General features: G+C 60.2%; 1 protein-coding gene across 2 annotated transcripts in view; it reads right to left on the bottom strand.

Moving 5' to 3' along the window:
• Window positions 1-2,011: 2,011 nt before the first annotated feature.
• TMEM104 (transmembrane protein 104) overlaps window positions 2,012-12,790 on the bottom strand; it is a 56,650-nt gene continuing 45,871 nt past the window's right edge. For both annotated transcript variants that reach the window (XM_041725751.1, XM_041725752.1), the window contains exon 10: window positions 2,012-6,007. In XM_041725751.1, coding sequence (XP_041581685.1) covers window positions 5,247-6,007 — 761 coding nt within the window. In that variant the 3' untranslated portion in view covers window positions 2,012-5,246. The remainder of the gene's footprint in view (window positions 6,008-12,790) is intronic.

Raw genomic sequence — 12,790 nt, 5'->3', positions numbered from 1 at the left:
CCCCGCCCCACGAGCTCCTTTCTCTGTCACATGTCCAGGACCATCTAGAAGGATGGCCCTTGCTTAGGATTTTCAGTGCTGTCACATCCGTGGTTGCATGCAGCAAGCACTCGTGCTCCCACCCACTCCACAAGCGGTACGATTGGTGCCGTCAGACCTCGTCTAGGTGTCCTTGACAAGTTGGGTGAGGCAGGGCAGAAGCGACCTCCACGTAACAGGGAGGAGCCGGGGAGGCCAGTGCTGAAGGTCAGCACCCCAGCCCTTGCCCACACAGCTCCGGCTGGGCCTGCCTTGGGGCACTCTGCTACTGGGGTGGAGCCATGAAAACTGGAAGTTTTTTTGTTTGGTTTTAGGGGTGAGAGCAGCTGCAATGGTGGAGAGGGAGGAAATCCTTTTTTTTTTTTTTTTTTAAAGATTTTATTTATTCATTTGAGAGAGAGAGAGAGAACCTGAGCAGGAAAGAGAGGGAGGAAACAGACTCCCTGCTGAGCCAGGAGCCCAACACAGGTTTTGATTCCGGGACATGGAGATCATGACCTGAGTTGAAGGCACTTAGCCATCTGAGCAAGGCAGGTGCCCCAGAACTTTTTTTTTTTTTTTTTTTTTAAGATTTATTAGTTAGAGAGAGAGATCAGAGAGAGGCAGAGAGAGAGAAACTTTAGCAGACTCTTCCCTGAGTGCAGAGCCTGATGCGGGGCTCGATCCCCCGACCCTGAGATGACCTGAGCTGAAACCAAGACTGAGAGGCTTAACCAACTGTGCCACCCAGGCGCCCCTGGAGTGGGGGGAACTTCTAACACTGCTCTGTGCCTGACTGGAGAGCTGGACTATGCCAGGAATGCGTGGCCCCAGCCCATTACAGTCAATGTCATGTCCTCTGCCCTATGGATTTTCACGGAGCCAGGTCTCAGCCACAGGTGGTAACGTGGGTCTAGGTGAGTGCACGAGGCCAGTGCCCTGGGAGGGAGTTGACCTTGACAACAACCACAGGTGGTGAGAGAGTTAACTGTTGGCTGCCAGCCCCTGGACCTGACCCCTCCTGCTCCCCGAATCTGAGCTTAGCTCTGCAGCAGGTAAGCTGGGAGGAGTCTTGAGGTCCAGGCTGCTCTCCGCTCTCTGCCCAAGATCATTAATAACCAAGAACTGGAAAGATAATTAAAAGCCAAATGTGGAGCTGAGCCTGCTGCTGACTGGCTCCGAGGAGGGGCCAATCCTGCTCCTGGAGCCAGGCTCTTGGCTGCCTCGTCCCTGCTCTAGGAATGTGTTCTGGGGAGAGGTGAGCCCCGTGGGAAGTGGAGGCAGGGAGGACGCCTCCTGCAGGTTCAGAGCTTGCTTGGCCTGGCTCCCCGGCCTCCTGCTCAGAGCCCTGGCGCCCCCTGCGCCATCCAGGAGGAGGGCAGAAAGCCTGGCAGGGGGGGAGGAGGGAGCCTTGTCGCAGGGCCACAGATCAGTCATGAACAGGGCCCGACTGCGGAGCAGAGAGCCAGCTGAATCCACCCAGACACCAGACACCCAGACGTGGCTGCTGCTTTTGGTGAGATGCCTTCAGGAAAAGGGAGGCTCTCGGTCACCTGTCTCAGCAGCAGGAACTTTGTCTTACCCTGCTGCTGCGTGGCTGTTTCCTCGACTGGCTTCACTGAGCGGCTCATCGTCCACACCACCTCTTTCCAGGGGCTGCTAGCGGGCAAGGGGCACGGAGCTGAGCCACGGGCGGGCATGATAGCCTCGGTCAGCATACCTGGGCTTCCGTCCCGGCTCCAGGACTCTCCAGCCACGCCTCAGTTTGGCTCTTTGAAAGGGTCCTTAAGTTCCCTGGAGCAGGGACAGACCACTTTCGCCCTCTAGACCCTGAAGAATTCAGCCCAGTTTCCCGTCTCTGAATTGTAGCAGGCAGTTGACCCAAGACAATGCATCGGGAGGCTAGGAAGCCAGCAGGTGCCTGGGGACCCATCCCGGGGTCTGTGGCTATGAGCGCAGCTATATGGCCGGCAAATGACGAGACAGCCGAGCATCCGTACGTAATAGCTTTATTGAGCACTTCTGTGCCAGGCACTAAGCTCAGCACTGAAGGTCCCACAACCGGTCAGCGGTGCAGGCACTATCACCTCCACGTTACGAATGACGGGGAGGAGCGTGGAGGCTCGCCGCCCGCAAGGGGCAGGTCCGACGTCTCGGTCCACGTTCCCAATCCCCAAATGATGCCGAGGTTCATGCGGACAGCAGCCAGCACCGTGTCCAGCACAGACCAGGCACTCGGGGGGCTGCTATTCTTTTCTTTCTCCCACCAACACTGTGAACCCCAGCCCCGTGGGAGAAGGTGTGCAAAGCTCTCTCCTGCAGTCCCGGATCTCGCTTTCAGAACAGCTTTGCAGTGGCTGTGAGCATGGCCAGGCTGGGGTCAGCCCTTCCCCGGGGAATCTGTGGGCACACGGCCCGAGGGCCTGGCCCTGCCGGGCTCGTCCCCACTGTGACTTCAGCCTGCTTGAGGCCCAGGCTGCTCCCGGCCCCCAGGTGGTGAGAACAGCTGTGTAGCTAAGGGCCTGGCGAGGTGCCCGCTGCCCACCTTCCACCACTCAGCAGTGCCTCGCAGCCCTGTCACCCGCCATCTGCCCCATCCATAAGCCCGCAGCCGTCTCTCTGGCCATAGGGGCAGGAGCCGGTGGCACCACGGCCGGAGGGAACGCGACTCCCACCGTGGCCTAGCCTGCCCTTGGGGCCAGGCTGGGTGAAAGGCATGGGTGGAGGCTGTTGAGTTTATGTGCTCCTCCACAGTGACACCTGTATGAGGGCCAGGTCGGGCTGGCGGTCTCCTCTGCCCTCCCTGCCATTGACCCTGGGAGGCCCAGATATAAAACAGGAATCAAGATCCAACTCGCCCACCTCACCACACTGGTGTAAGCACTTGCAGCCAAGCCTGGTCGATGCACTTGGTGAACAAGCATCATTGGGGGTCTGTCTAGCTGTCGGCAGCCCCACCTCCCTTGCCCTGAGCCCCCCTGGCTATCAGCAGGAGAGCGGAACATGACCCATCCGACCTCCAGCAGGTCAGACAGCAGGTGAACACTGAGGAGCAAAGGAGCCCAGACAGTGGCAGTGGGGAGTGGCCTGGCTCACCATCGCCATCAGCGAAGCGGCCACCTGGGACCAATTCCCTCCCTCCAGGCCCTGGGCTGCCTGGCTCGCCCGGAGGAGAGGAACGGAGCCACCCGACTGCACTGCCATGTGGCTCCAGATTGTCACATAAATCAACCTGGGCTTTATGATGCTAATAAATTCGCGGCCAATATTTGGTTTGGAGCCTGGGGCAGCAAGATGATTTAATTTGCTTTGTCCTTAAGCAAGAGGGGATGTAACTAGAGGAGGGTAAGTACAGATGTTCTGAGTTTTCAGCAAACAGCTGGGCAGCTCCAGGTAGGGCTGGAGCCACGGAGTGTCTGCTATCCAGGAGCCCTCCCTGCTCTGCCCACCGGGGTGGGGTCTCCTGGGAAGAAGCCGTGGTGGCAGATGGGGAGGGGTGGTCTATTTTTCACATGGATGGAAAAATCACAATATTTGGGGACGGATAAAGAGATGTGTGACAGCAGTGAGAAAGCAGACCACGGCCAATCACGTACGACCTGGGGTTCTCACAGGCCGGGGCAGCCAGGGCCAGGGGTGGCACCGCCTGTGGACTGCCCAGTTCCTACAAATCCCAGGCCTTCCTCCCACTCCCTCCGAGACCATCAGGGGGCCCCAGGAGAGCCAGCGTGGTTGCTCTGTCCAAGGTACAAATACCAGGCCATGCAGGGGAGGCTGGAAGGTTCCCAAACGTGGGCTGAGCAAGGCACTGAAATCAAAGGGGGGGGGGCGGTTGGGGACCTGAGACCCCACCCCAGACAGGCAGCTCTGGGTCAAGCTGCTCTGGGCTCCAGGACAGGTGGGCCAGGCCCAGGGCTGTGGGCACGCCAGGAAGGGTCAGGAAGGACCCCCAGGTCCTGAAGCAGAAGGCACATTGAAAATGCAGAGTTCCCCAGTCACCTGTGTTTCCAAAGAAGGTTGGCCCAGCAGACGCATGCATGATTGTGACAGGGATGGGACGACGGAAGAGCTGGTGAGGTGACCAGAAACCCTCGCCTCCTTCCATGAGAATGGTGGCTGGTGCCCCATCTCGCTCCACAGCACCCAAGGGTCATGGAAAGTATGAACAGAGCACCCACAGCCTGGCTCAAATGGAGCCACCCTTAGTACTGGAGCGGGAGCAGGGTCAGCCAAGCCTGCTGCCGCCCCACAGGCCTGACCTCTTATAGGGTTGGAAGCAGAGCCTGCCCACCACTACATGTCTGTGGTGCTCTCAGGCCACCGCGATGGTGGCTCGGGGTGGCTCCCTTTAGTGGTCCTTATACACCACCCCCCATCACGCAGGAGCCCCTGTGCGCCCCAGTGGGGCAGTCAGGAGAGCAGAGGATCCCTCTGACGGGTCACAGGCTCTAGGCTTTAAATGATCTCCCGGGCTGCTGTACGCCAAGGAAGGAGTGCTCCTGCCTGTGGCTCCCAGTCATCACGGGCTCAGGAGCTCAGGACGGGCGCTGGCAGCCACAGCCAAGGGCCCCATTCAGCTATAGTCCGGGGAACCTGGTGCCGATTAGCACTTCCTGTTCTTTTTGTGGGGGCTGGAAACACACCCGTCCCCCTGGGCGTGGCACCTGGCCACTCTAGGCCTTAGGGGAAGGTGGGACCTGCCTGTCACTGGCAAGCCCCAGGGGAGGAGGGTTAGGGCCTGGGACTCGCCCTGAGGCAGCAGCTACTAGTGGAGCAGATTCCCCAGACACAGATGCAGGAGGGACTGGGACAAAGGAGGAGGGGACATGGTGTCTGGTATAAATAGTGGCAGTGCCAGCACTGCGTCCCCACCGTGCGGGGGAGGAGCCTGCCCCCATGGTTGTCATGGTGGGGCCTGCGCGTCAAGCAGAAGCCTAGCCTGGAAACCAGGCAGCTGTGTGCCCGGGTCGTGCAGCCTCGCTGGCCAGGGGCAGCCCCACGCAGGAGGGCTTGGGAGGAGGGCCACCCGGCGAGGGAGGTGCAGTGCGGAATCCTGGCCGGGGAGAAGACCTCCAGCTGGAGGTGTGGAGGGCCTCCTCCCAGAGTCCGGTCTCGCCTGCCCCCAGGAACCCTGGGAAGGAACTAGATCTTGGCTCTGCAGGCGGGAAGGTGAATCGCGGGGCCATAGTGCAGCCGCCACCTCTCTTAACACCAGACATGTTCCGCCATCAGACCTTGGTCTCGCTGAGGACAATGTTGGCGGTGACGAAGAAGAAGCAGGAGAAAGCCCAGAGCAGCACGAAGCCCACCCAGAAGGTGTGGCGGAAAGGGGACCTGTGCTTGTTGACGGTCCCGTAGCCCAAGGTCAACTGGGTGTCCTTGCGGCAGTGGTACACCAGGAAGGCGGGGATGACGTACTGGATGCCCGTGCCTGCGTAGGCCCCCGTGATGCCCACCAGGGACTCCAGGTCATGGGTGCAGAAGGCCACCAGCACGGGGGGCAGCAGGGTGATGGTGGGGAACACCACGCGGTCCACCACCCAGGGGTACGTGCCCCCCTCGCGGTGGAAGAGCGTCTTCCAGTTGTTGCGCAGGGTCACGGCGATGATGGGGAAGTTGGTGCTGATGGTGAAGACGGGGAAGAGGCCCAGGAAGAAGCGCACGGCGGCCACGCTCACGACGTCACAGCGCGCGAAGTTGAGGGTGTACATGTCCATGAGGCTGTCGCCGCGGAAGCAGAAGATGGCAGTGAAGCACAGGAGGCCGTAGAAGGAGAGGATCAGCACGTAGTCCAGGAAGACCAGGCGCGTGAGGTGGCGCTTGGAGGAGACAGGGGTGACGAGGGACGGCAGGGAGTGCTGGCACATGAAGGAGTAGACGCACACGCCGAACAGGTTCCGGACCCCGGAGAGGTCGGCCAGGGGCGGGTGGCCCTCCCTGTGCCCGTGCCCGATGCGGACCAGGGCCAGCACGATCATGATGGCGAAAGCTGGAAGACAAGAGGGCGTCGGCCAGCTGAGCGGGAACCGGCCCTTGGCTGGCCGGTTGTTGGGTGGCGCCCGCCCAGGGGCCGGAGCTCCACGGGATTAGGAAGCTCAGGGGCCCCTGAGGCCCGCGTGGTGGGGCAGGTTGGCAGTGGCTGCTGCCGGTGCTCCCTCTCCCCCGGGGGGGGGGGTACGTGTCTCGGGGGCGCCCGGGCATGGGAAGGGGCTGCGCTGGGGCGGTGGGCAGGGCGGCCCCACGCTGTCTTCTCCGAGGAGTGCGTGCTCCCGGCCAGGCGCTGCCCGGCTCCCTCATGGGGCTTCTCGGGGCCTCTGCCTCTCCCTGGCAGGTCTGGGTCGGAACCCACGTTCGCCCTCCCTCCCTCGGCTTAAAGAACCTATGTGTGGGGAGCTGGGGGCAGTGGAGGGGTCAGGGGTGCCGAGCATCCGGGAGGATTTGTCCTCTGGGGCCACGGGCACCTGCTTAGAGGCATCTGAGGGGGGTGGGAAAGAGAGTCGGTGGCTCTGAACAGAGGTGGGCGCCCAGGGGCCTACAGCAGGCAGGAGGGTCCCCGTGGCTGCTCAAGAGAAGAAATGGCATCAAGACCAACACTGGGAAGAGCCGAGCCCTCTGAGCTGCTGGCTTCAAGGCTGGAGGCAAATGGCACATGGCCCTGTTCTCCTGGACCTGGTGGCAGAGGCAGGGGACGAGGGAGTGACCGTGACCTGGGTTTGCTATAGGGCAGAAGGGGACCTAGGGCTGTTCGGAACAGATTCCAGCAGGTTTTACAAGAGACCCTCGTAAGGGTCTCACACCTGGAGCCGCACTCATCAGCTGGGGCTCCCGGAGGCAGACACACTGCAAGGTCCAGCTGACGCCCCCGTGTCTCTGGCTTCTCACATCTGCTACCCAGACTGCCCAGGACCGCCTTCGCCGTCAGCCACTTGATACACACAGGACCCCTGGTGTCCCTGTCCTGTTTTGGAGTTCATAAACCCGGCTGTTCAGGCCAGACCTGACAGCCCCCCCTAGCCTGTGCTCCGGGACACCTGACATCTGTTGCTGGGCCACACAGGTGAGCAGGAAGGGGCAGCGGGGCTGAAGGAGGCCAGCCTGTCTGAGGCACAGGGCCCCACCTTGTGTGGGAGGCTGGGGGTGTCCCCGCTGTCCCCTCAGGCCATGTCACAGCCCCTGGTACCCTGGAAAGCAGTGGCCTTTTTCCTGGGACTCACAGAAAGCCAGACCAGTGTGTTCCCACAATGACACTCGGGAGTGGGATCGACAGAAATGTCATCTATTCCTTTTAATCAGAGCTGTCTGACACGGGGGACAGGAGCAGGGAGGGAGCACAGGAACAGGCCTGTGCAAACTGCCAATATAGATGATTTGTTTCTTCCTTAGCCTGCCCCAGTCCCTGCCGCTCCCGACTCTGGACAACTCTGAGGGCGCCACGACCCTCGCTGCTCCAGAGACGCTGCTTGTCTTCCTTCCGCGCTCCCGCAGGTCAAGAGGAAAGTGGGGAGCCAGCTCCTCCCGTGGGGTCTTAGCCCAGGGAGCTGTCTCTGGATTAGCCCCTGGAGGATGGTCAGGGGCCGATAGGACAGCCCGGGACCCCGGCAGCCTGGCTCATTGGATCTCTGGGGGTGAGTGCAGAGCAGAGATCCTGGGGAGGAAGTGCACTGGGCCAGGGTGGAGGTGGAGTCCCCTGTGTGCCAGGCAGTCTGTCTCGGGGCCAGAGAGGGTCACAGCACAGAACTGAGCAGTCAGGTGGCTACAGCTGGCAGACAGGGTGCATTGGCGGGGGCGGGGGGGGGTGCCGGGGGGGTGCCTGGAGCTTAGCTACTCAAGAGGCCGCTGCTGACCGTCCTGCGGAAGGCAGCCGCTCTAAGGCAAGATTCCAACCCGACTCTGCCACCACCATCTCAGGTGTCACCTCGTGACCTGGTGCCACTCGCAGCCTGGAAAAAGGCGCGTGGAGAAAGCTGAACCTGTGGCTCGGCCTCAGGGTGCCGTGGGAGAAGACAGAAAGCCAGCAACTCCGAGTCACTGAGTCACGGCTGCCTCTAGCCCTGGATGCTGGCCAGTGCCTCTCCACCCACCTTCCTCCTCAACGCTACATCTCCAGGAAGCTGTGGGACACCAGGCTTGCTGACTTCCAGGTGAGCTGTCTGGGCGGCCCTGGGCTTTCCTTACTGCAAAAACGCCGATTTACAGAGGCTTCCAAAGACAGGAGACTGAGTTTTTATGCTTTTTTATGCATTAAAGCATACAGAGATATGGGCAACCTCTATCCCGAACCTATGGCTACTGACCGGTGTCTCCTGGAGTCACCGTCTCGGGAACTGTGTCTTCTTTATGTCAATGATGACATGCGACATTTTCTAGAACTTTCAGGGTGGCTGATAAAAAGCATGGCTATGGGAGATAAGAAAGCTTATCTCACAATCTTCTAGCTATAATTAGGCTTACCTCACAATGCTATGACCTCGATTCGTCACCCATCTTGTTCTCTTACTCAAGTCTATTTCCAAAAACCAGATCTACCCCCAAGGGCTAGATGTTGGATCCTATCCAGGAATGAAGATGCCAGAGACTCTTGGGAGGTGATTCTAACATCAAAAAAAGTAGCAGCTCCTGGAGAAGGGCCTGGAGGGAGACAGTCTCATCTGGGGGCCATCCCCGGCGAGCCCCGCTCTCGTCACCCACATGCTGTACTGCTTTGTCACATGACCTTGCAGCACAGGGAAGCAGAGGTGCTTCATTTGCCCCCTGGATCCTGACCCAGTACCCACTGGGTGCCAGGCCCCACCCTGCTCCTGGGACACTTAATGCTCCAGTCAGGGGGAAGAGGGACATTCGCTGGAGCAGCGTGTGATGTTCATCACATGAGCACACGGCTCCAAGCTGAGAAGCTCTTCCGAGGAAGGGCACACGATGCCCCCGGAGCAGACGCCTGAGGAGCACTGCCTGGGCTTGGAAAGCGCTGAGGACTGGCTCTGTGCCCATGAGCCCCAGCAAGCCTTGGGAAGGGGCAGTGGAAGTCTGAGGCACCGGAGCCCTTCGGGTCCCCCCAACCCGCCCCACCCCCGTCACTGCGAGGTCACAGGGTGGACGCTGGCCTATGTTCTCAGGAGTGGGAGGCAAGGCCAAATGTTCCAGCCTGGTCTCCAAGTGGGTAAGTTCAAAAGAAAGCAGAGATACCCCCAACTTCATGTTGTAATGGAGGGACAGAGAAGGAGAGGACAGGAAGGAGGCAGGAGGGCCAGGTCCTGGACTAGATGCACCAGGACTCACCCCTGAGCGGCTCTCCGTCCCCTGTCCTTGTGGCCACACCCCCTAGTCCATGGCTCCTACCCCCGTGGCTGCGGGAGGAGCAGAGTTCAACAGCCATCTCCTAGATGGATGGTCCCATCCCTGGGAGACAGCTGCTCCCCAAACTCATTAGACCTGCTAATAAATCAAGATGAAAGAGGGTGACAGGCTGTGAGTGACAGACTGTCAGGAAGCATGACAGACAGCAGGGCTCTAGGTGTCCACACCGACGCCGAAGACTCAGCTGGCTACCGCCAGAGACGCTTGGCCCTGGCCGGGGCTGTGGGGCGGACACTAAGGGCAGAGTGGTGAGTGCTCCTTGACACCTTGCTGCCCAGGCCCTGACTTCTCTCTGACCCTCACAGGCCACGCTCAGAGACCCCAGGCAATAGGATGAGGGTCCTGGCCCACATCCACCCGCATCGGCACTGGAACTCACACTCCAAGGGGTGACAAGATGCAGTGAGTTGCCGGGGAGGATTCTGTGGTGGGGAAGGAGGTGAGGGCCTGGCACATGTCACGTGAGGAGTGGCTGTCGGCCTTGGGAGGCACAGCTGCCAGGTGATGAGGCAGGACAAGAGACTTCTCTTTAAATAGCTGAAATAACAGCCCATGTGAAAAACTTGCACTTGTTTTGTGTAACTCATGGCTCTGCTGGGACTGACCACCCACCTGGTGAAGCCGCGAGGACTGCTTACGTGTTCTGGGCACCTGAGGACAGTGCACTGAGCAAATATAATCCCTGTCCTTCGGGAGCCCACTGTCCAGGGGAACTGACAGACGTTGCAGAGACAAATTACAAGAAAGAACTGGTAACAGCCACATTAGCTGCAGGGTAGGTGATGAGATCCCCGCTGTGGGAGGTATCCAAGTCCTATCCAAGCCCACAGGCAAAAGACAAGTGGGGGGTCGCAGAGGAGCAGGGATCCTGGTTCTGGCAGCCAGAGGAGGAGGGGCTGGAGGTAGAGCCCTCCACGAGCATCGCAGTTTCCAGGCTCCCACCCTAGTGACTTGGCCTGGAGAGGTGTGCTACCCTCACACGCTTACTCTGGCAGCTGCTCTGAGGCCAGCGTCCTCCGGCCTCACCACATCCACTGGCCTTGGGCCACAGCCTGCCCCCGGCTCCCACACATTCAGTCCTCTGGAGGCCTGGGCAGATGGCCTAGTAAAGACACTTCCCTTCTCTATCTGAGGAAGCGTGGTTCAAAGTAAATTTTACACCAGGAACATCCTGCACGACAACACCAGGGGTCCCATCACGGGGATGGCGGCGACTTCGACCATGGCGGGCGGTCAGGGTGGTACTGCGTATCAGGTGCCCTCTCATCTACCCAGGCACTACCTGGGCTCTCAAAGTCGTCAGAAGAGAAATACGGCTTTCCAGAGGCAGTCTCCTGCTCTCCCTCTCTTGCCAGCAAGAGCCAGAGAAGCAGCCTGGCCAGGAGCTGCGGGGCCTCCCGCTGTCTTTCTGTCCTCACAGCCACACTCCTTTCAGAGAGTAGGACAGGTGGGCCAACACCCTTCTGAACTCCTGCCAAGGGGCAAAGATGGTCCCAGTTTGCAGGGGGAGGAGTGAGAGACAAAGGCAGCAGCACTCGGCCTCCCGGGCTCCTCCCTCCTGAGTCCCTCTCTCCCAGGCCCTCCGCCCACAGATAGGTCAAGGCTTCCCCCGAGGGGCAGACTTGCTCTTGGGACAGAATGAGAGCCGAGCAGGGGTCTGAGGGCCCAGGGCTCGGGTGTGTGCTTCTGGAGAGCGCAACCAGCAACTGCAGTTTACTTCTATCCTCCACGCGCCAAAACCCATGCCTGGGTGAGTAAGGGCCAGCCTGTGCGGCAGGGGTGGGGAGGGAGGAGCTCCTTCCGGGGCCTCCAGCAGCCGTGGCTGGCACTGATCTGGCCTCTGGGCCGTGGGGAGGCTCTGCCCACTACTCCTGCAGCGTGGGCGAGGCCTGGGCAGGGCTCCACTTTCCTTACAGAATTCCAGGGTCTGCGTGGTGCTGGCATGAGCTGGACCACCTGCCCTGGCACCACTGGAGTTGAGGAGCCTGGGGCAGAGCTCTCCTTGCCCCCACTACCCCCAGGACTTCCCCTAGGGGTGCTGCAGGCACCCAGGCCATTCCGGCAACTGGCTGTGGTACCCTGCCTGGTCTCTGCAGGGCTGCTTCCTGGAAAGCTGCTCTCAAGTCTCCGACCTCTGAACCTGGCCCCAGAAGCCCCGGGGCTGTGGTAGGCCCCAGCCTGGGCTGCCCCAGATACCTCGCTGTTCTCTGAGCCCCGTAAGCAGCTTTAGCTCTGACACATAGGAGGCAGAGGCCATCCGTCAAGGCGGCTGTCACGAGGATGGCACCCTCTTCTCCAAGCAGAGAATCAACATGCCAGGGCTAATGATAATGAATGGCCGTGCTGTGCCCATCATCAGAGCTGGATCCGGGGAGGATGTGGCACCAGCTTCCTCCTCCACAGTGCTGCCCTTGGAGAAGGCTGGGGCACAGATGTGCCTCCCTTAGGCTGGTCAGAGGTTGGCCTGGGCTTCCTGAGATTCAGGAGGGCTGGGGGGAGCAGATGGGGTAACACCCGGCTGAGCTGAGAGAAGCTGAAGACCAGGTTTCAAAGCCCTTAAGCAGGAGCAGGTGACTGGGCATTTGTTCCTTAGGTAACAGGACCGACTGTGAACAGAGAGCCCACAGGGCCCGGGGTGTGCGTGGGGGCTCACTTCTGGAAGCTCTAAGGCCTCAGAAACCACCAGGGGGAGGGTGGGAGCCCACTGCTCTTCCTCTCAGCAAGTTCAGCTTCTCAAGTTACTCTGGATTCAATCAGGTCCTGCCACTGAACTGTGTCATCTTGGGTGGTCCTGTCACTCGACACTGCCTCCATTTTACCACCTTTAAAAATGGAGGTGATCACGGCACCTCGTGGAGGATGGGACAAGACGGTGCAGCGAAGCACCTGGGCGGAGCCTGGCCCAAGCCATCCCTTAGGAATGAGTCATTGTGGAAACCTTATCTCCCATCCCGAAAACCCTGGTCCTGCACAGGTAGGAACCTGCCAACCCTCAGTTTTCACCTGACTCCTTTTGCTCCAAGGAGGGGAACTGGGATCATACTAGGGGCCCCCGCTGCCCTGGCTAGGTCAGGTGCAGTCATCACCCTTCCAGGAATGCCCCTTGTCCTGGTCCTGGCATCAGACCTGGGCTGCTCACACCTGCTGTGAACGAAGCAGCTCCCTCTTGCTCCACCTAGGGCCACACAAGGACAATGTGTTCCCACCACTCTGTCATTTGGGGGGGACCCTGGATGTGGGCTCTCTCCAAATGGGGCTGAGTGAAAAGGAGTTATGCTTGGATTTTGGGGGCTCACATTGGCCCATCCTTCTTTGATCATCACCCTCCCACCTGAGCACAGGCTATGGATTGGGTGGGGGCTCCTTTCACACCCCGAGAAGACAGGACATACTGGCCTGTCATGCTGGAAGGAGTCCC

The sequence above is a fragment of the Vulpes lagopus genome, chromosome 12 (assembly GCF_018345385.1).
Source record: "Vulpes lagopus strain Blue_001 chromosome 12, ASM1834538v1, whole genome shotgun sequence".
Lineage (NCBI taxonomy): Eukaryota > Metazoa > Chordata > Mammalia > Carnivora > Canidae > Vulpes > Vulpes lagopus.
The sequence above is the reverse complement of the archived record's forward strand: the minus strand, read 5'-3'. Positions and strand labels throughout refer to the sequence as shown.